At 32.9% G+C, this 23,436-nt stretch overlaps 1 protein-coding gene across 4 annotated transcripts; it reads left to right on the top strand.

The window, feature by feature from the left end:
• The first annotated feature begins 1,888 nt into the window (after nucleotides 1–1,888).
• LOC114759430 (G-type lectin S-receptor-like serine/threonine-protein kinase RKS1) lies at nucleotides 1,889–10,244 on the top strand. 4 transcript variants are annotated; one of them, XM_028948604.1, is made up of 9 exons: nucleotides 1,889–2,318; nucleotides 2,696–2,799; nucleotides 5,600–6,961; nucleotides 7,054–7,185; nucleotides 8,017–8,192; nucleotides 8,361–8,571; nucleotides 9,094–9,331; nucleotides 9,414–9,564; nucleotides 9,714–10,244. In XM_028948604.1, the coding sequence occupies exons 3-9, from the start codon at nucleotides 5,671–5,673 to the stop codon at nucleotides 10,008–10,010; spliced, it is 2,496 nt and encodes an 831-aa protein (XP_028804437.1). In that variant the 5' UTR covers nucleotides 1,889–2,318; nucleotides 2,696–2,799; nucleotides 5,600–5,670; the 3' UTR covers nucleotides 10,011–10,244. The 4 variants fall into 4 exon arrangements, with proteins under 4 accessions (XP_028804437.1, XP_028804436.1, XP_028804435.1 ...); XM_028948603.1 differs by having other exon boundaries at nucleotides 1,889–2,339; XM_028948602.1 differs by lacking the exons at nucleotides 1,889–2,318; nucleotides 2,696–2,799 and having other exon boundaries at nucleotides 5,324–6,961.
• Nucleotides 10,245–23,436: the final 13,192 nt, after the last annotated feature.

The raw sequence follows: 23,436 nt of genomic DNA, 5'->3' as shown, positions 1-23,436 counted from the left end.
CCTTAAATTGCGTTTCCGAATGTCTTAACTTGGCACAATATAAGGTCATAAACGTAAGGTGTTACAGGTCCAACTTAGAATTATTTATTTACTATTTATCATTTACTATTTACTATTTATTATTTTTAGTTATCTGTGTTGGTTGTGGAAACTTATATGGTGCTGTGGCAAACCATACTGAATGAGCATGAAATTGTGAAATATCATCTTGTGAGTTATAGTTGAGAATGTCATATATAAATTGAATAGCTATGGATGTGAATATGATAAATTACTATGAATTGTGATTGGATAATATTCTGGGGAGGAGATTGTGCAGAAGCATATGATATTGTGACCACGTGGTAGGCCGCCATATGGCGCTCTATGGCTGGCCCATATTACCAGGGCAGTAACCCTGGGCTTGCGACACTCCAGAGGTATCCCAGGGTAGTAACCCTTTCTGGAGGAACCCATGGCCCTTGTGTGCTCTGTCAACGTTGGCCGGTCCGCATCACACTTGTGGGAAGCTTGTGAGAGTCAGTTATGACGTGGGTAGCAATTAGCTCATAGGTTCAGTCGGCAGTTATAAGGAGGTTATAAGGTGGAACTGGAAATTTAATGTATTGTGATAATGTGACAACTATGATGCATTTTATTTAGTTTGAATATTATGACCTAATGTGATCTTGAATGATATGTCTGTTTGCGTGCTATTCATATGCCATTGGTAACTATTGATTTTGAACTGTTAGTCCTACTTGGAATCTCGTAAGGGTACTGGTAGGTAAGGTGGGTAGAATTTATGTTACTGAGACAGTGGTCTCATTCCGTTACTTCACCAATTTCAGGTGAGAGCAGCAGGGGAGATGCAGCGGGGAAGGCACTGTAAGCGTGAGGTCACTTACACTAGTGACTGCGCTTCGATTCTAGAATTTATGTTTGGTTTACGTTTAATTGCCACCCAGGAGCCATGATGTTCTTTAAACTGTTATTGGCTTATTTTAGACTTGTTATTACCACTAGAGTGATTTGCTTCTTTAGCTATGGATATTTTTATTGATTGCTTTAGGGGCCTTCGACCCACAACTGAACATTGCGGCAACTGCATTTGAATAAGTAGGTCATTTAGTGATGCTTTTCTTATGATTTATTTTATATCATGTCTATGTTAACCAGGTATGTTGGGGATTTAAATAACCATGTTAGGGGTTAAGCTTTTTTTTTTTCTAACATGGTTAAGGTGAAGTAGTAAGTATGATATTTTTTTTATAACCATGATATGTGCTTGGGTATGGTATCTCTTTTTATATATCATGGTTATTTAGCGAACTAAAACAAAAGTTAAGATTCTTCTTTTATGTACCTTAGTAAACACACACATGTGCTACTTGTATGTTTAAGTATGGCATAGCTTTATTTGGGATATTACACCAAGTGGTTTGGGGTCAACAAATATAAATATTTTGTCTCTGCTCTCTTTTAACTCATTGCTAATTCATTTCAGATCTCATTTTCTACATTGCTTCATTCTCCCAACTTGTCAACGTTGCACTGTTTTCGATTGGGAAAAAGGTTTTAATAAAGTTTTATAAGGTACCTAATTCACTTCCCTTCTTGAGTGTTGGCCATACTGCAAGAAGCATAGTAGACGAGCCAAGGAACCAGCCTAGAAACATTATTTTAATGGCACAATTCGCATGACAAGTATTTATGCTCTTATTTATGCGTTTAGTTAAGCTCTTCAAGCAAATTGAACTTACTGTTCAAGGCCAGGAACAATCGTATTTAGTCAGATACTCAGCGACAGAATAATGGGATGCATTGGCCAATTAAGCACTCAAAAGTAGTAAAGAGATATGGGGAAGCAAAATTATTGGACACAATGTCTGTACAAACTTGACTGCCGCTCAAGCATTTTATCAAACATATGCCAGGCGTATACTATAAATTGAGCTGAAACATAACAGTTGTGTGGCTTTTCCGATCAAACTCTCTCTGGCTTTTCTTCTCTCTGCGGCTCTCCTCTCTCGACCTCTTTTCCTCTCTATCGATAGGAGTCACGAACTTCTCTTCCCGATGAGAAATCATATTGAATTGTCTATTTTACATCACCATTTGCTTGATTGAACCTTCCCCCATCATCATTTTTATGCGTCTCTGTATCACTGTTTCAACTGCGCATCCGGCCAGGCTTCTGTTTTCAGCCAACGTTCATAATGGAAGACAAGGGAAGAGATAGGTTAGCCGATAGCTTCCTCAATTTTTCTTCAGCCGTCATGCCTCCTCCTTTTCTCGCTTTATCGCTCTGCTTCTTGACGCCAAAGTGGAAAACTCAGGTCAGGGATTTTACAATTAAGGTGTGGATCGAAAACGGTTCACCATTTTCCATTTCGTATCTAATAATCTATAATAAACGTGATTCTTAGGAGGAACTTTTGAAGGGAAATTGAACTCTGTGGATCCACTTTACCTTCCGTACCCTAAGTCTATTCTTGTTGTTGTTACCCAGAAAGTTGTTTGTCCAAGCTGCTGAAAATTTGGTGCTAAAAAAATGTAGAAAATGGGGTTCAGATGATCGATAATACTCCTCTGCATGTTTCGTATTACAGAGTTCATATTTCTTTATGGTAAATGGTATGGGTATGGTTATACTTACATGGACGATATTTATCTGATAACAAACACAATGTTATGGTAATTTCTTCGTGTTCAGATTCATGGTTTGAATTGGCTCGTTGATATTTGATTATGAATTTCAAGTGACTGACCCTTTGCTGAAGGATTTTGAGTAGTATGCCCGCCTCAGATCAGACTCAGGTATGGTCCTAGTTCTTCCCCTTTTCGCCCAATAGTTCGATCCTCATGGGTATATATTGGAATAGGTGGTGGATTATGAATGTGATAAAAGCAAAACTCATTTCGGACTTCTTGCATTTACTTATTTTAATTGTTTATAAGCATGTTCATATAAATTGGAAAAAAAATTATTATATATTTATCTAGTATTTCACAAATTATAATTGAAAAGTTGTTGAGCATACCTGAATTCATATTATTCATATTGGATCTCCTACATATGTGAATTGAATCCTATACACGCCACTTATTTACCAATTTCCATGAGATTCTGGGGAAAAAATTTATTAAAAAAAAATAGTACTGAATGAAAATTGCTATTTATGTGGAAGACAAAATGACCAATATATTGAGCATTTGATGGATATATATGAGAAGGATAATCATAATTATTTATTGTTTCTTCCGGTTCTAAATATAAGACCTATTTTATAGAGTAAATTACACAGGTTTTATAATTAGGACACGATGAGTATATTAGAATTAGGAGTGTTCAATTTGTCTCGTCCCGGTCCCGGTGAGTTTGGGACGGGATAGGACGGAACAAAAAAAATTTCGAGACGGAACAAAAACAGGACAGGACGGGACACTAACTGGAACGAGGCAGGACGCGCCGGTTGTTTTTTTAAAAATAATTTATTAATAATTATTATTAGATTATTCAATTTACTTATTAATAATAATTTTTATTTTTATGATGATTTTTAGCTCTTAAGTTATAGTATTATCTCAATAAAATCTCCTTTCTCATTATAAAGTCATTATATAGTGTTTTTTTTACGGTATTTTTTTATAGTATTATTTTTACACTTTTTTTATACTATATAATTGAGCTTTCTACAGAATATTTTTTTACAATGTTTTAATCTTTAGAAGCTCAATAAAAAATAAACATTATAACATAAAAAAATTCATATAAAAATTATAGTATTTTTTTTTAAAAAAAAGAGGAAGCGGGATGAGATGAGACACGAGACAAAATCCCAATCCTGTTCCTGTTCACCTGGACTGGACAGGATCAGGACAGGCCTGTCCCGGTCCCGTCTCGTCCCGTGAACACCCCTAATTAGAATATAAGTACACGTGAGTCAGATTTTATACAGAGATCAAGCTATATGTTGAAATTGTTCAAAATTCTTCGTTTCGTTCAGAATTGTGATCGTTGTGTTTTCAAATTTTACTTGTGGAATGGGAGGTGGGAATATTCTGCCTTTGAAAATTTTGCTTGTCAAAATGAATGTGCGGAAAAATATGACAAGCCCATTAGTGGTTTTCCACCTTATAAGTAATTACAAAGATTAATCACTTGCCTTTTATGGCAAGCTTATGGGCATATTCATGCACTTTCGAAGATGGAAATATCGGTCATTAGACTATATGTTGAAACTATTAAAAATTCTCCTTGCTTCATTGAGAAGTGTGAGTGTTATTTTTTGAAAATTTTACTTGTTGAATGGGAGGTTGGAATATTTTATTATTAAAATTTTGCTTGTCAGGATGAAAGTGTAGAAAATATGTCGAGGCCATTTTTTTTTTGGCCAAAATGTCGACGTCAATTCAAAAACAAGTTTATAGACTCATAACTTTTTCAGAAGATTGTTTTTTTAATTAATTTCATTTTTTTTTGGCCAAAATCATTTATATGTATTTCTGACATTATATTTTTTATTTCAAATTTTAGATGTAATGAAATCAAATCTGAATCTTGAAAACAAAATGCTGGCAGAAAGAAAGAGGTTTTGTTCCTTTGCTTGCTTCTAAAATATTTCATCAAGGCAATGATATATTATATGTTTTAAAATTTTAATTGACTCTTGTTTTTTCTTCATTTTAAACTAAATCTTAGAAACACAACTTACCTAATAAATAATGTGCCACTCAAACAAATTTTAATAAATTTTTTCAACGAAAATTTTCTTTTAAATTAGAACCAAGCGATGACTATTTAGTTAACTAAAAGGAAGTTTTAATCTTCGTTGTTTAATTTTAATTCTAATTTATTTAATAAAAATTACCTGGACAATATCTCCTTGTCAAATTGTAGTTATGGCTTTATTAGCACCATTGTGAAAACAAGCGTGACATGTGTCAGCTTTGAGATGACTTATTCAGTATCACAAGACTTTGTCAATTGGAACAACTTTTGAGAAATAGATATTCAAAGATTATATGCTGCGAGAAAGTTGAAAATTGAAAAAAACCATTCACGGAAGATCATAGCTTCTGTGTCTCGCGGCTGCTGGGCTCTGATGCTCAAAAGTCAATTGACTTCAACTTTTCTTGTGCCAGCCAGAAGCGTCTTGATGGCCAGCAGCTCGTGTGAGGATTTTTTTTTTCTTTTTCAGAAAACACCATTAAATTATTTTATAGACCTAATTAATTAATTTGAGTAGATTAAAAATATTAGTTAAATTAGTTAATATGATATATTTTTTTAAGACACCCTAAATATTTTTCTTAACCCATTTCTTTCCTCTCCTATTTAATTATTGTTGGAGGAGTATCAATAGGATTAATCTGAAAAGAAAATTGATAAACATGTTAAGTATGTCTTACATATAATAACAATATCTCTTATATTAAGTTTTGTTTTTTTTTTGCTACGTGATATTTTGTACAAACTTCTTCGCATAATTTAACAGCTTGTCTTTTGATGAGATATGCGCACGCGCACACACGGATTGTTAGATTACGTACTCAAGTTCCTTTCTTGCTTTCCTATCCGAGATGCTTCACTTTATTAACCATCGCTGGTCGCCAGAACCAAATTTGCAACAGCACTGGTGGTTCTTGGTGAAGTTAGGGGTAGACCAGGTCCCAGGACAACTAATCATGGCAGCAAAAGAACTGCTTACTTTGTTTGTCATAATCCATCACTGCTTCTTGTTTTGCGCAGCTACTGATATCATAACCACTGACAAGCCTCTAAGTGATGGTGATATTCTCATTTCTAAGGAAAATAAGTTTGCTCTTGGGTTCTTCGCTCCAGGCAAATCAAACTATCGCTATGTAGGAATTTGGTACTACAATTTGCAACAGCAGACTGTTGTTTGGGTTTCAAATAGAGACAATCCCATGAATGACACCTCTGGAGTTCTCTCTATCAGCTCAAATGGAAATCTGGTTCTGCATGGTAACTATTCTGACATGCCCCTCTGGTCTACGAATGCTTCTGTCACTGTTCCAAATACAAAAGTTATGGCTCAACTCACAGATTTAGGTAACCTCGTTTTGATTCAAAATGATTCCAAAACTATTATCTGGCAGAGCTTTGATCATCCTACCGATACCTTGCTTCCGTATGCCAGAATTGGAGTCAACAAAAGAACTGGTCAGAGTGAGTTCTTGCAGTCATGGAAGACCGAGGATGATCCTGGAACAGGAAGCTTCTCTGTTGGGTTCAATACTAGTGGGAAATCCCAGTTGTTCTTGTACAATAATAATGCCCCATGGTGGCGTATTGGATCCTTCAACGGCGAAATGTATGTTGGCAATCCGTTTATGAAACAAGCAATGGCAAGTGATTTCAATATGACCATCTTGGATGATGACAATGAGGTTGCGTTTAGATATAACGCTTTTGACAAGACAATTATTGTGCGGGCGGTAGCTCTTCAATCTGGATCTTTTCAAGTACTGATATGGGATTCTAATAAGATACAATGGAATCGATACTGGTATGGTCCAAAAGTAGATTGTGACATGTATGGTTCCTGTGGGGCCAATGGAAACTGTGACTCTTATGACTATGCGTATTTCAAGTGTTTCTGCCTACCTGGGTTTGAACCCAAAAATCCAACAGATTGGTATCAACATTTCCATCGAACAGAGGGTTGTGTGAGGAAGAAAGGGCCATCCGTGTGTGGGAATAATGGAGAAGGCTTTGTCAGAGTAGAAAGGGTTAAAATTCCTGATACAGCTTTAGCAAATGTTAATATGAATATGAGTGTGGAAGAATGTAAACAAGAGTGCTTGAGAAACTGTTCTTGTAATGCCTATGCAGCTGCAGATGTGAGAAATGGAGGAAGTGGGTGCTTAGCTTGGCATGGGACTTTGACGGACACAATGGTATTAAGTGATGAAGGCCATGATTTATATGTTCGTGTTGATGCCACTGAACTTGGTAATTACAATATTTTAATTCTTTGTTTATTTATTTTTCCTCCTCTGTTTTATGCTCTGTGTTTATGACTTCTTTCTTCCAACTCTTCCCAGCAAAATATGCTAGGAAATCAAAAGGAGAGCTTTCCAAGTTTGGGAAAGTGGGAATAGCAATGGCTTGTGTCGCTTTGATTGCTCTTCTCACCACCTTATCTGTATATTGCATTCGGAAGAGAAAAACAAGAGGTGACTATTTCATTTCATGTCTGACTTCCTTATGGTTTGTAATTTGGATGTTCTTTCACTTAATAACGACTCTTTTTCACTAGGACCAAAAGTCATTATTTAGCCGATTTATTTCGTTTTGCCTATACGCAGTTTTATATGTTTCTCCGCCATTTTCCCTTAGTTTGTTCTATGTTGTTTGGGTAGTCTCTTCCTTGGTTTTTTTGTTAAGGATAAGTTGCATTTGTTAAGTACATGAGCAATAAAGTCACATTTGTTAAGGATATTGCCAGAGAATTTGATCGAAACCTTCGTGTTTTTATTGATTACAGCTGTATTAGATGTTTTCGAGACAAAATTACTTGTTTAATCACAGTTTTGCCACCCAACACATTGATAAAGGTAAATAAGAAAACAAGAAAGACACGGCAATCTCAACAAGTCCTCTGACCAAAAGAAATCTCAGCAGGTCCCACCTCATACGCATTAACTTAGTCGCCTAACACATACTCTGTTGCCAACTCACCCCTCCTACTTGTCTTTTTTCTGCTATAAATTTGGGCTGGCATTCCAAGTCCAATATTATCCCCAAACCCATCAGAATTGTTGGGTGCTCAAAAGTCAAAAGTCAATGATAATGGATTAATACCCATGAAGGGCTCAAAAGTCCGTGCCAAATGACTTATTAAAATAGCAAAAACGCTAGGGGAGCATGGTCATCTAATTCTTCAAGCATTAATCTTGAAATAAACTTTTTTTGGATAAAGGGTTAAATGCTTTTTCCTCCCTTCTTGATACTACATTTTCAAATGTTCTTACAGACACTTCATTTCTTGTTTTTATTAATCTCAGATGAAATTGGAGAGCAAGAATTAGAGTTAGATTCCCCAACGAATCAAGAACGATATGGTGAAGATGGAGGACAATCAAGCTTAACATTTTTCAGCATCAAAACCATAATGACTGCAACAAACAATTTCTCAAATGAGAATCAACTAGGGCAGGGTGGATTTGGTTCTGTATACAAGGTAAGTGAACTGTTCAAAAATCCTGTTGCTATGCAGTTGGTAATGTAAGGGAACTCTGAGGCAGGTTGTCTTGCACATCAATAAATAGCAAGGTAGTAATAAGCCCACTTATTATATTTTTATATCTCATATTGGTTATAGTATGATATAAATCTTATGATATCTCAGGGCTTACTAGATAATGGACTAGATATAGCAGTGAAAAGATTGTCACAAGGTTCTGGACAAGGGATTGGAGAGTTCAAGAATGAAATTAGATTAATTGCAATGCTGCAACATAGGAATCTTGTTAAGTTGCTTGGGTATTGCATTCATAAGGAAGAAAGGATGTTGATATATGAATACCTACCCAACAAAAGCTTGGACTTCTTTCTCTTTGGTGCGTGTTCTTCTCCTTCTCTTTCTTTAGACTAATTTTGCTTTCAGATATCACACTTTCAATTAACATACCTCAATAAATTAGAGAATTGTGAAAAAAAATTTATATGCGTAGTCTCCCCCCCCCCAAAAAAAAATCATCAAATTTGGAATATACTCAAGATTTCTAATCTATTCTTGTGAAATCATAGAAATGTTTAGTGGCAATACTTTGAAAGGGCTCAGTATTCGTTTTCAACTCTTCATCAATATGTATCAAAGACAGCTATAGGAATGTATAATCAGTAAGTGCTACTTTTTTAGACTTAACGTTTTCACAATTACAAGGGTTCTATATGATTCCAATGAGTTTCTAGGAATCGAAGCTAGATAAGATTCTTGAAAATATTTTTTCTTGCATAAAAAATAAAATTTTATAGCCTTGAACGCCTATTGTATCATACTTGATTTGTGTATGTGTTCGAACTAGATTAGCTTAGCTTTCCATCATTTTCAATGTTAATTATTTTATGGTTCATTGCAGACTCAAATCATAGAATGTCATTAGATTGGGACACACGTTTTCATATTATTTTTGGAATTGCTCGAGGTCTTCTCTATCTTCATCAAGATTCAAGACTGAAAATAATTCATAGAGACCTTAAAGTTAGTAATGTTCTTTTAGATGCTACAATGAATCCCAAAATTTCAGATTTTGGCATGGCTAGAATATTTGGTGAGGATCAAGTCCAAGCAAAAACTCGACGAATTGTTGGAACATAGTAAGGACAAAACCATTCCACAAATTCTAAAACAAAACAATTGGGTTTCACAACAATGTTGTAACTATTTTCCTTATTTCAGTGGTTACATGTCTCCAGAATATGCAATGGCAGGACAATATTCAACAAAGTCTGATGTTTTTAGCTTTGGTGTTCTTTTGCTGGAGATTATCAGTGGCAAGAGAAATACCTATTGTGATAAAGAAAGATCATCCCTAAATTTGATTGGGCAGGTAACCAAATAAAACTACAATAGTGAAATTTAAACATAATCATTGATCTTTTCCTTCTCCTCTCATAACCTTGAAAGCTCCGGAACCAATTTTATTGAATTTTGGTGCCACCATTTTAAGTAATAATATGGCATTCACTTAATTTGTAGGTGTGGGACTTATGGGGAGAAGGAAAAGCCTTGGACATAATGGACTCAACACTTGGCAAATCATATCCTCTTGACACATCCCTAAGGTGTATACAAATTGGGCTCTTGTGTGTGCAAGAAAGTGCCTTCTATAGACCATCCATGTTAGACGTCATTTTCATGCTTGGCAATGAAGTAAGCATACCATCACCTCACAAGCCTGCTTTCCTATTCAATTATGAAATAAAGCATTTAGAGTCTTCATCATCGGGAGATCCTTCAATAAACGTTATGACTACTTCAATCGATGCTCGGTAACCATGACTTGGGAGATATGAGAAATGTACTCAATCGATCATCTTATGTCTTTTTTGTTGTTAGATACTTAGATTTGGAATTTTGGATTATTCTACTTGACTTTGTATCAAGGTTTGTATTATAATGCATAGATAACTAAAAAATGTTCTTTTTATTTGGAAAAAAGGGTATTGTAGTTGCCGTAATTGAATGGCTTTATAGGTGAAGTTAATTCTTTGGTTTGTATAGTTTGCATCATTTGTTGATTTGGTTCCTATAATTTACTATTCTTAGTTCTAGACATAAAATTTAGTTTGCAATATGCAATTTACACTACAAACTAGATCTTATATTTTAAATTAAATATAGTATTTCGTTTTAATGTTATCACTATATCGAAATGCTTCAATGTTACTCCCATTGCTTTTGAAACAATAAATCATCAATCCCCACCGTGTTTCCTATTATCAACATCATCAAAAGTAAGAGGAGATATGGATCTCTATCTCGTTAGAAAAACTGTCTATAAGCTTTCTCAAATTCATTCAATTACATAACTAAGCCAATTTCATTGCGGGCCAAGCAGTAAAAAACATTTCGAATGGAGGAAAGCCAATAGAAAGAATGGTAAAAAGATAAATTTATTTATTATAATACTAAAAAAAAGCACCATACATCATTAAAAAAAATATTACATGCAAAAATGTACATGAACATTTTAAATCGAGGCAAAAATGTCATCTCATAGACAGATGCTTTGTGCGGAAAAAAAAAAAAAAGCTTCATAATCTATTGTTTGGAATAAACTCCAAACTTACGAGTCAAAATAAAATCCAAACAATCAATTAATTCGTCTTATTAATCCCTCTGGGAAATAGAAAAAACCAATCACTTATAGCCGGCTTAATTGCTGCCGGAATTTCATAGCCAGAATAATGAGATAGAGGAAGGAGTAGAGAATCTCAAAGCAGACGCATAATTTATTTATTAGAGTGAATAAAGCAGTTATACAATGATAGAAACAAAGCAAATCCGAACTAAATGAGGAACCTGTTTTTTTTTTTCCTTTTCTTTTTTCTTCGTCATAATCTAAACAAAGGAACCAAAGCAGAATAATGAAGGCCCTAGTATATCAAATATTACTTGTCCCACTTCTATCACCACAATCTCATTACATTCCACAGGATCATACAGTTCCTCACTTGAAAAATAAATCTTCTATTCTGTAGCTGCAACAACTGCTGGACCTTCCACGTGATGATGATGTATTTCATCCATCAGATTATTAATTATGCATGTAATAATGTGTTATAAGAGATTAACCAACCATTTATCATTAAAAATTTTAGATCTTAAAAACAAGGCGACTCCTAGGCCCTTCATATTCATAAAAACGAGGATGGCATAATAACAGCCGATGGAGCACCAAGCATTTAATGAAGAATGACATTTTTGGCTAGTTTTGAAATGTCCACGTGTATTTTTTTTATGTGACATTTTATTAAGATATTTGGTACTTGTTTTTAATATTATAATAAGTAAATTTGTCATTTATCTGTAGAAAAATATTAATTACGATTACCAGTCCTAAATATAAGATTTCGTTTATAGTCTATAAATAAGATCTTATAATTAGGAAAGGAGGCAGTACAAATATAGAAGAGTATTATGCATTCAATACACAAACAAGGGCTTAGAATATTCTTATAAACAAAACAATCTAGAAGCTGGGTTATTGGTTTTCTGGCCTAGTTTGCAGACCATGTAATATTCCTGTCATGACAATACACATTTAGTCCTTGTAGCATTCTTTTCCCTGCAACTCACAAAGACTAATTATCTATAATTATAAAACATTACGGAAAAAAACAACTCATTACTAATAGAATTACCGATAAAAAATTATTCCGTCGCTATTTTTTGATAGATTACTGACAAAAAAATTTATTTAGTCGCTAATCTGCCAATCAATTTTTAGTGACGGAATTTTTCCATCATAAATTTTGTCACTAATCTTTGCTATGAACTTTTTAGTTAAAGAATTTTCCCTCACTAATTTTTGTCACTAAATTGTTTGTCACGAAATTTCTTATCATTAATTTTGTTGCCAAATCTATTATATCACAATTCTGTTATTAATTTTAAATTTTATAATTTTATATTACAATTCTTTGGAAAAACTATTCTTGAGGTACTTGTAGTTTCCTTTAATTTTTAATTTGGCACTTATGTATTTTTCTTCTTATTGAATATTTTAATTTTACTCTTGTAATACCATTAAACCTTAAAACTTTGTTCTATTAGCATTATTAGATCATATACAAATAAATATTTATTTTGTTAGCATTATTAGACCATATATAAAAACTAATTGTGCTAAGAGAGTAAAACTGAATGATTTAATATGGAAAGAAAAACTCACATGTACGAAATTAAAAATTGAAGAAAACTAAAGATATTTCAAGAATGGTTTTCGCTAATCCTTTTTTTTTTTTGCCACCATTTTAGATTATGATCCTACAACCATTTATATGATAGTTCTTTTATCATTAATATAAGACTTATTTAATTAATTTGATTATATTAAAGAAGTTAGATAAGTTAGTTAATTATAAGAAACATGACGTATTTTTTCTAACATACTATTATCATCTTCCTTAATATCTCCCATTCTCCTATTTAATTATAGTTGAGGGAGTATCTATGGGGATTACTTGGGAAAAAAGAGATAAATATGATAAATAGATCTTACATTTAGAATCAAAATCAATTCAATAATTAAGTTCTATATTAAGAATAGGAAGAGTAAAATAATTAATAATACAATAATTTAAATATATTTTTAATTGTAAAATAAATTAATATATTTGGGAGTTGGCGTTAATAAAGGTATCATGATCACTTATCTCATCGATAGATGCTTGCTAAAATAGAAAGATGATTTCTTAGAAAATTTGTTTTATGGTCAATTAAAATCAATTCCTCTTGATCATAATAATCGTTAAACAAATAGATAAAAATATTAATTGCTATAAATAAAGAAGAAAAAGTAGAGAGTTAGAGGGAAGAGAATATAAGAGTATTTCCTATTCCATTCAAGGTCCTCAATACATGATACATGCCCTCTATCTATAGCCATGACTTTACAAATTCAACAAAATCTACAGATTAATAGGAGATAATTGTGAGATCATAAAGATAAGATACGATAAAGAAGATAATAGAAGAGATATGGACATCTATACAAATATTATTATGTTCATGACACCCCTTCTTGGATGTCTATTATATGAATGTGCCTCATTAAAAGACTTCATTCAAGAAACAGTCTGTGGGACAAAGCCTAATAGAAAACTATTAATTACTACCTCTGATTCTAACTATAAGACCTTATTTATAGTTTATAAATAAGGTCTTATAATTAGGATCGGAGATGATACAAATATAGAAGGATATTATGCATTCAATACACATAGGGGTCTAGAATATTCTTGAAAACACGACAATCTAGAAGTTGGGTTATTGGTTTCTGGCCTAGTTTGCAGACCATGTAATATTCCTTTCATAACAATACACATTTAGTCCTTGTAACGTTATTTTCCCTACAGATCATAAAGACCAATTATGTATGATTAAAACACTACAGAAAAACAAATCATTGCTAATGGAATTAGAAATAAAAAATTATTTTGTCGCTAATTTATGATAGATTACTAACAAAAATTTAGTCTATAATCCTCCAATAAATTTTTAGTGACAAAATTTTTCCATCACAAATTTTATCACTAATCTTTGTTATGAAATTCTTGGTGACAGAATTTTTCCCCGCTAAGTTTTGTCACTAAATTGTTTGTCATGAAATTTCTTATCGCTAATTCTGTTGCCAAATCTATTTTGTTGTAATTCTATCATTAATTTTAAATTTTATTATCTTAAATTATAATTTTTTGAGAAAACCATTCTTGAGGTACTTATAGTTTCATTCAATTTTTAATTTGGTACTTTTGTGTTTTTTCTGCTTATTGAATCTTTTAATTTTACTCTTTCAACATCATTAAATCTTAAAATTTTGTTCTATTAGCATTATTAGACCATATACAAAAACTAATTGTGCTAAGAGAGTAAAATTGAATGATTTGATATGGAAAGAAAAACTCATATGTACGAAATTAAAAATTGAAGAAAACTATAAATACTTTATTTTCACTAATCCTTTTTTTCTTTGCTAACATTTTAGATTATAATCCTGCAACCATTTATATAATATTTCTTTGATCCTTAACATAAAACTTATTTAACTAATTTAATTAAATTAAAAAAGTTAGCTAAATTAGTTAATTATAAAAAAATGACATGTTTTTCCTAAAATACTATTATTGTCTTTCTTAATATCCCCCCATCTTATCCCATTTGATTATGGTTAAGGAGTATCCACGGAAATAATTTAAAAAAATTTGATAAATATGAGAAACATGTCTTACATTTAAAACCAAAATCAATTCAATATTTAACTCTTATGTTAAGAATGGAGAAGTAACATAATAATAATATAATAATTTAAATATATTTTTAATTGTAAAATAAATTAATATCTTTGTCATGTTGGTGTTAATAAATGTATGATAGTCATTCATATCATCATTAGATGCTTGATAAAATAAAAAGACAATTTTTTAGAGAATCTATTTCATGGTCAATTAAAATCAATTCCTCTTGATCATAATAATCATTAAACAAATAAGATAAAAAATATTAATTGTTATAAATAAAGAAGAAAGAGTAGAGTTAGATGTAAGAGAATATAAAAGTATTTATCATTCCATTTAAGGTCCTAAATACATTATACATGCCCTCTATTTAGAGCCATGTACTACTAAAAAAAACACTTTTAACGTCGCCAAATAACGACAGTTAATCAAAAAACGACATGAAAAAAAAAGGCGGTGACATTTTTGTAAATAAGTTGATTAAGTCATGATTTTTCACGGTGGTTTTCCTAATAACCACCATGGAAAGTTTTAAATTAACCCTACACGGCGCGTTTGGTTTCTCTCATTTTCATTTTCGTTTCAGTTGTGCCGTGATCCCCCTCTGTCCCACTACCGAAAAACTTCCATTACCGGCCATTCCCCCCACTCCCCCGCCGTTTAAACTCCTCCATTTAGCTTGTGGTGTCTTGTCACTGTCTGCCACCGTTTGAACGCCCCTCTTTTCACATTTGAATCATCTCTACTCTGTGAGTATCTTCTTCTTTCATTCTTTTCAATTTTTCTTCGTTTCTTGAATGTTTTGACCATAAAAATATGTTATATTTCAAATGGGTTTGTTAGATTTACATTGTAGTTGGCTTGTATTGTTGATTTTGCATTTTTTATGTACTTGAACCATTGATTGGTGGGCATTTGTGAGAAAACCTCAATTCCTTCCTATATACTGTATTAGAAATATGTTTTAAATGTTTGAGGTTGATTAGTTTTGAAGTTTTGATTTTTTTTATAATTTTTTGATATTTATTTCGAATTTTTGGTAGTTTTTTGTAGTAAATTTGAGAATTTAGTAATAAATAATCTGTTTGGTATTTTGTGATTTTTTTTTTCGTAAAGAACTTTAATTGATAGTAAATTGTTGTTTAAAATTTCATTGTAAATAGATATCATCTGTGTTCCTGTTTGGGATTCAAAAGTTTTAGCTTTAAGAATCTTTATTCATTGAATTGGCTTGAAATTGAATTTTTATTTTTGTTTTATTTGTTATATTTCTTCAAATTTATCATGTTGAAATATGTTATGAAGAATTTTTTTTTATTAAAATAATTTTTTTAACTATTTTACAAAACTTATATATGTTTGTTTGATTTTTTCTTTGTTAACATTTCGTTCATTCACTATATATACTAATTTTTAAGAAATTACTTAATATAATTTTTAAAAATAATTATATATTTCACTTTTTTATTATAATATATTTAATAAGATAAATAGGGGTTGAGAAAATTTTAATTTTGATTAAAAATTTTGAGTTTTTTTTTTCTAATTTGGTGTTTAATTTGTACATAGTTGTTAAGGGGAAATTCTATCAAATTTTTTATTTTTAAAAGAGTGACATTCCCTTTAATTTGTAATTAAGTGTTAGTCAATTTTAATTTATTGACTAACATTTAATGATATTATTAATTCAATATTTGAATTAAGGAATTAGAATTGAGCTTGACAACTACGTTCATTGACTCTATAGAACAATGAATCATAGTTGGATGAAAGCTAAGAGAATTAGCAAGGAATATGAGGATGGGGTTGAAAGGTTTCTTGAGTTTACTCAGAGAAATGCCCTTAGTAAAAGAGATAGATTGTATTATTGTCCTTGTGTCAAATGTTTAAACAATAGTCGACAAAGTATTTCTGAGATAAAAGAGCATCTTATCTGTGATGGGATAAATTTGAGGTATATAAATTGGATATGGCATGAAGAAATTAGAAAGACTACACTGTCTGCAAAGGAGAAGGTTGTGAATGAAGACTTTGGTGATAGAATTTCGAATATGTTTTGTGAGATAAGGTCTGAATCCTCTACATAGTTCTCTCCCACGTTTGAAACTTTATGTAATGATGCAGAGACGCCTTTATACCCAGGGTGCAGATATGATTACATAAGGTTGACAACCCAGTTGAAACTGATGAACTTGAAGGCAAGAAATGGTTGGATCGATGCTAGTTTCACAGAATTGCTTGAACTACTGAGTGATATTCTTCCAAAAGGGAATTCACTTCCAAAATGAATGTATGAGGCAAAGAAAATTTTGTGTCTAATGGGTTTGGAATATGAGAAGATACATGAGTGTCCTAATGACTGCATATTATTCAGAAATGATTATAAAGGGTTGAATAAGTGCCTTACATGTGTGACTTCAAGATACAAAGTGAAGAAAGATGATGGTGATTATAATGAGATGACCAAAGGTTCTCCTTTGAAGGTTCTATGGTATCTTCCAATAATACTACAATTTAAGCGTCTATTTGCTAATGCCACAGATGCAAAGAACTTGAGATGGCATTTTGATGAGAAAATATGTGATAGAAAGCTTCGTCACCCAACAGATTCTCCTAAATGGAAAACAATAGATCAAAAATTTTCTCAATTTGGTGGTGAGCCAAGAAACCTTTGGCTAGGGCTTTGTACGGACAAAATTAACCCATATGGTAATCTTAGTAGTACACACAGTGCTTGGCTAGTACTCCTCGCACTGTACAGCTTGCCTCTTTGGTTATGTATGACAAGAAAGTATATCATGCTATCTTTGATGATCTCGGGGCCAAAACAGCCAGGAAACGATATCGATGTGTATTTGGCACCTTTGATTGATGATCTGAAGAAATTATGGAAAGAAAGTGTTGATGTGTTTGATGCATATAAACAAGAGACTTTCAATTTACGTGCCATGATCTTCACCACAATAAATGACTTTCCGGCATATAAAAATTTGTCAGGATACAGTGTTAAGGGGCATGAAGCATGTCCAATATGCAAAGAAGGCACCCACTATATGCAACTTAAACATGGCAGGAAGATGGTATACCTTGGTCACAGAAGGCTTCTTAGTTGGTATCACCCTTACCGTAGATTGAAAAAGGCATTTAATGGCTCACAAGAATATGAAATAGCTCCAAGACCATTAACTAGAGAAGAAGTTTATTAGCGGGTGGAGGGAATTAATGTGGTCTTTGGTAAAAAGAAGAAGAAGACTGCTGGTGAGAGGAATATATAAAAAAACAGATCTATCTTTTTTGATCTTCCATATTAACAAAGTCTTGATATGAAGCATAGTTTAGATGTGATGCATGTGGAGAAGAATGTGTGTGAGAGTCTTGTTGGTAAACTTTTGTATATAAGTGGAAAGACTAAGGATGGAATCAATGCAAGACGAGACTTAGTCAAAATTGGAATAAGAAATATCCTTCACCCACAAGAAAAGAGATGGTAAAAGGGCTTATTTACATCCAACTGCACACACATTATCAAAAGAAGAGAAAAGAAGTTTCTGTGGTTTTGTCAATAGTATTAAGGTGCCACAAGGTTATTCTTCTAATTTAGGCAAACTTGTTTCAATTCAAGATTTGAAGATAAGGGGAATGAAGTCTCATGATTGTCACGTGTTGATGTAACAATTACTTCCACTTGCTATTCGAGGCATTATGACAACCGATGTGAGAAATACTATTACAAGACTATGTATGTTTTTTAGTGCCATTTGTAGCAAAGTCATTGATCCTGCTGAGTTGGATGAATTAGAAAATGCCTTATGTGATCCTCTCTCAATTGGAAATACATTTTCCTCCATCATTTTTTGATATTATAGTCCACTTGATAACTCATCTTGTGCGAGAGCTAAGACTTTGTGGCCCTGTGTGTTTAAGATAGATGTACCCTTTTGAGAGATACATGAAAATCCTAAAAAGGTACTCTAAGAATCCTTATCAGCCTGAGGCATCAATTGTTGAGAGATATATAGCTGAGGAGGCAGTTGAGTTTTGTAACGCATATCTTGATAGGATAAAGGCAGTTGGTCTTCCTCAATCTCAACATGATCAGGGGAGAAGCAAGGGAACACGGGGTGTTGTAGTGAGGTCTATGTCAAGAGAAGTTGTAATGCAGGCACATCTATACATTTTAAACAACATGGATGAAGTTTTGCCTTACTTGAATGCTCACAAGAATATGCTAAAGAACTTGAATCCAAGAGAGAACGATATGCAACTAGCTAATGAACATAATAAGTCATTTGCAGAGTGGTTCAAGCAAGAAGTGTTAAAAGATGGCAATCCTTCTGAGACAAAACAAAGGCTAGCTGCAGGGCCTTCTTTTGAGGTTTTGTGTTGGGGTAGATATGACATAAATGGTTATTCATTTTACACAAAAACCTAAGACAATAAGAGTACCATGCAGAATAGTGGGGTGATGGTAGTAGCAGAAGCTATGCATTTTGCTAGTTCTAAAGACAGAAACCCAATGTTAGCGGCAATATCCTATTATAGAATAATAGAAGAGATATGGGAGGTTAGTTATATCAAGTTTAAAGTTCCCGTCTTCAAATGTAAGTGGATTAATAGTAATGTTGTGCAAGTGGATGAAGAATTTAGATTTGTTTCGGTTGATCTTGAGAGGTTTGGATATGGAGATAAGCCATTTATTTTGACAAGTCAAGCAAAACAAGTATTTTTCATTCCCGATCTAGCAACAAAAAAAAATTTGTCTATCGTGTTTCAAGGTAAAAGGCAAGGAGTTGGTGGAGATGATGGTGACTTAGAGTTTAATCTTGATGAAACCCCTCCTTTCACAGCTACTTGACCTAAAACAGTTGAATTAGATTTGGTAGATGATGACTATGCTCTTAGAGATGATCATTGTGAAGGAATTTGGGAGGGTAATCGTTGTAAGGCTTAAATGAATTATTTGATTTTTTTGTTAAATATACTTAATAATGTTTTATATTAACTTGATATTTCTTATTCTTACATTTATTAATTCATTGTTCTTCAAACAGGAAATGGACGGATCCGGTCAACAGGGTTCTGGTGATGACGGCTCTTTTACTAGCCAAAGAAAGGGTAGAGGGCCAACTCGTATGAGGCATTTGGCTTTACGTGATGAGACCACATAGCCTATGAGGATTATAGTGGAGTTTGATGATGATTTGAAGCCTATCGGAAAGACTGGGGCTCAATTTACTAGTTATGTGGGTTATCTCGCATGCAGTAAGATTGGGATTGACATTTCTAACTGGAATAACATGGACAAAGATTTGAAGCAAAATATTTGGGAGGATATTTTGGTATATTATGAATTGTTTTCTCTACTTGTTTCAATTATAATTGCTTATTTACTTTATAACTCTATGCTATTGTATTGCAGCTGACATTTGATATTCCCACCACTAGAATTAATTATAAATTTTCAAAGTTGAGCAAAAATTCTAGAATTTCTGCATGAATAATAACTGCGAAGCAAAATTTTCAGGTTTGATCTTCTTGAATCTAAGGCCATCATCTAAAGTGGTCCTAATTGACAAGAAACAGACCTTAAGGATGAAAAATAATGAGATTTATGCTAGAAAAGTTAGAAAGAAAACCCTAAGACCAAGAGAAAGGGTTGAGGTTTAAGAGAGCTAGTCTTGAACTTTATGTAATCTAGTGGTTCTAATGGATTGTATGATCATTATGACTATGTTTAGGACTTTGGAACATCCAAGAGGATGTTTGATGATGTTGACCGAATGTCCACATGGTTGGAAAGTCAAGGGAGTCAAAGGAAAAGTAAGAAGAAAGCTTGAGGTGCAAGGTAGTGAACTTACCTATTATCATTGCTTGATGTTGTATGCTTGTGTATTTCTGTATATGATGTTTGAATGTTGTTGTGACATGTATTGGCTTCTGTAAATACTATTTATGATGAGTAGATTATGGCTCTATGGCCTTGCATCAAGAAGGTAGCTTTAAGCATGCTAATATGTCACTAACTAACAAGAGAACAAGCAAGTTGCATGTAGTGCATTAGCATCCATCTAGCATGATTAATATGGTACTGTTTGCTACTGAGATCCCCCAAATCTCACCCCTCCCTAACCAACCATTTAGGTCAATCAATGATGGGCAATAATGGCATGAGAAGCAAGGAGAAGAAAGTGAAGAATTTTTCATGTTAATGAATCATATTATTATTCAATGTGTAATCCTCCTATTATGTAATTTATGTTATGGATGCCAATTATGCCATGTATTTAATTATAACATTTATGGAATGAATAGAAATGTATAAGAATGAATAGGAAAGAGTAAGTCCAAGTTATGTATGTCAAAAAAATAAAAAGAATTAAAGTAAAGAGTAGTTAAGAGCTAAAACGTAGGTCCTAGAGCAGTAAATTTTTAGCTCTAGTTTGACCTATCAAACGAGTGAGTTAGGTCATGAGATTTGGCAATCAAAGAGATTTTATTTTTATCTTTAAAATGAGTGGTAATTTTCCCGATTTCGATAACCGAGCAGAAATTTATGCCTTTTCAAAGTTAGACAAAAATACAGTAAAATCCGAAAATGATCAAATAAACAGTAACCATTTCAAAGATAATTGACCTTGAATTTCAAGGCAATCAATTCAGAAACTATTTTTCCTCAAAATTTTATCCAAGGAGCTTTCTGTAGAACTTGGACTCACTTAATTTTGATTTTTCTACAATTAGTTATAAATTTTCGAAGTTTGTTACATTTTAAGGTGACAATAAATAGTAACCCGTAAATGAAAATTTTCAAACTTGATTTTTATCATTTGTAGCCTTCAAAAGTGATTCTAAATGCTTCCGCAAGAAAATTTAATTGATTTAAACATAAGGTGTTACACCTATCAAACCAACACCAATGCCAGTCATTCAACAATTATTCAAACACATTCCCTATTACTTAAACATTAAACCCTTTTTCTTAGGATTTTTGGCCTACTTGTTTTCCTTTTGATTCAAGAAACCTCCTTGGCTATTCCTACATGATTTTTCATGTAGAATTCAATTATCAAATCATATTTTACAAAATCTAATTCCTTCCTTAAGTTCTGGTCAAAACATAAACGAATTTCATAAGGGAGATGTCAAAATTTCCAACTTTGATTTTTAATGCTTCCAAATCCAATTCCTCCACATATCCCTACACAAAAGTACCCAAGGAACTCAATGGAAGTATCAAAACCATCAAAATCCAACCTTAAGTCTCTGAATTCCAAAATGGACGAACACACCCCTTTTGGTTCCTAAATTTCCACATTTGATTTCAATGAATTAAAACATACTTCCATCGCACAACCTACACAAAATCACATTTCAATTTCATTGGAAACATTAAAACACATGGAATCCAATCCTATTCTTGAGTTCTTGGTTGGGCCGAAACATTTTTCTTGCACCCTAAGAGGTTTTCTTTCCATCATCCATTCCAAAACAGCACCAAACACAATAACACAAGCTCATAATTCAAGTTACTATCCACTCCTAGGACTTTTAGCAAAACAGAAATAGACTGGCACTTCTTCCTCAATTTTGTCACGGTTTGGCCATTGAAAAAAGCATCAAATTAAAGCCTAAAGATACCTTAAGGAGTCTTGGATTAAAGCTTGATGATTAACCTTGGATTGGAAGTGGTTTGAAGAGTGTTTGGAAGCCAAGAAGAAAATTGTGCAGAACCTCCCCTCTATTGTCCCAATTCTGTCCGAATTTTGAGTGCCTTGTGGAGGTATTTATAGACCTCATTTGCTGCCCAAAAACCTGCCCTTGGGCAGCTATTTCTGCCCCAAATTAAGTGCAAAAGTCGGCCAAAATGAAGAACAAATCCTAGCCACACATCCTTTGACTCAAGTTTCAAGAGAGTTGATCCAATGGTTAAAAATTTGCCCAGCGCACAAGCCAGCTGTTCTGATCATGATGAGCATGAATTTGGGCCTTTTTGGATGCTAACTAAATGTTAAAAACTGATTAGGAAGCAATGGAATTGGTTAGGGTAATTTTAAAAATTATTTGGTCACATAATACCCAATTTCTTGCCTCCTATTAGGGAAAAATAGCTAAGGGCTTCCAAAATTCCATTTCCTTTCATGATAAATCCATATTTATTCTAAAAGTGTGATCTGAAAGTTTTGGGAATTTTTCAAGACCTCTAGATATTTATTGCATATTTTCTCCGAAATCGGGTCTTTACCGATAGGAATTCAGAAATAAATTCTTCATAAATTATTTCCTGCATTTCCCATGCTCAGAAACAATTTTATAAATTCATATATATTCCTAGGGAGTGTATCCATATTTTTACTTTAATTTTTGGAGTCCTTAGGTAATTAAAATAATTATATCACTTTAATTCCCCTTTATTTTCCCCTATTTTCCCAAAAATAATTATTTGTTTTTTGGGAATTTTCACCAAAATTTATTTTGGACTATTCTCACTCCCAAAACATCACAGGTGACTCAAAAACCCTAATTCCACCTTTTTCTATTTTTTTGGGGAAATTTTGAGAACTTTTCTCAAAATTACTGTTTTGCCCCTAGGGACCCGATAAAGTCGGTTTCGTCCCATTTTGGGTTTTCATGCTTTACTCATACCTTATGCTTATCAATCATATCTCATTTCGCATATTCCCATTACTAGGGCTTCAAATTTTGGGATGTTACAGGCACGAGCGGATTCCAGATGCCCCCAGTATCTGAACCTTCCCAGGTAATAATCACACATCTTTTCAAATCTTCTAAAGGTTCATTCGATCCATTTAAACTTATTTAATGTGCCTTAACTAATTTCATATTATGTTTCAAGGTTCACCTGTGATAAAAAGCGGGAAGGGCAGTAATAATCAGACACAGCAACTGATAGTGTCTGACCCTGACCCTAGCCCTGACCTTGTCAAAGACAAAGGGATGCC

The sequence above is a fragment of the Neltuma alba genome, unplaced genomic scaffold (genome assembly GCF_004799145.2).
Source record: "Neltuma alba isolate B1F8T4 unplaced genomic scaffold, ASM479914v2 tig00010844_pilon, whole genome shotgun sequence".
Taxonomy (NCBI): Eukaryota; Viridiplantae; Streptophyta; class Magnoliopsida; order Fabales; family Fabaceae; genus Neltuma; species Neltuma alba.
This window is presented reverse-complemented; position numbering and strand designations above follow the sequence as displayed.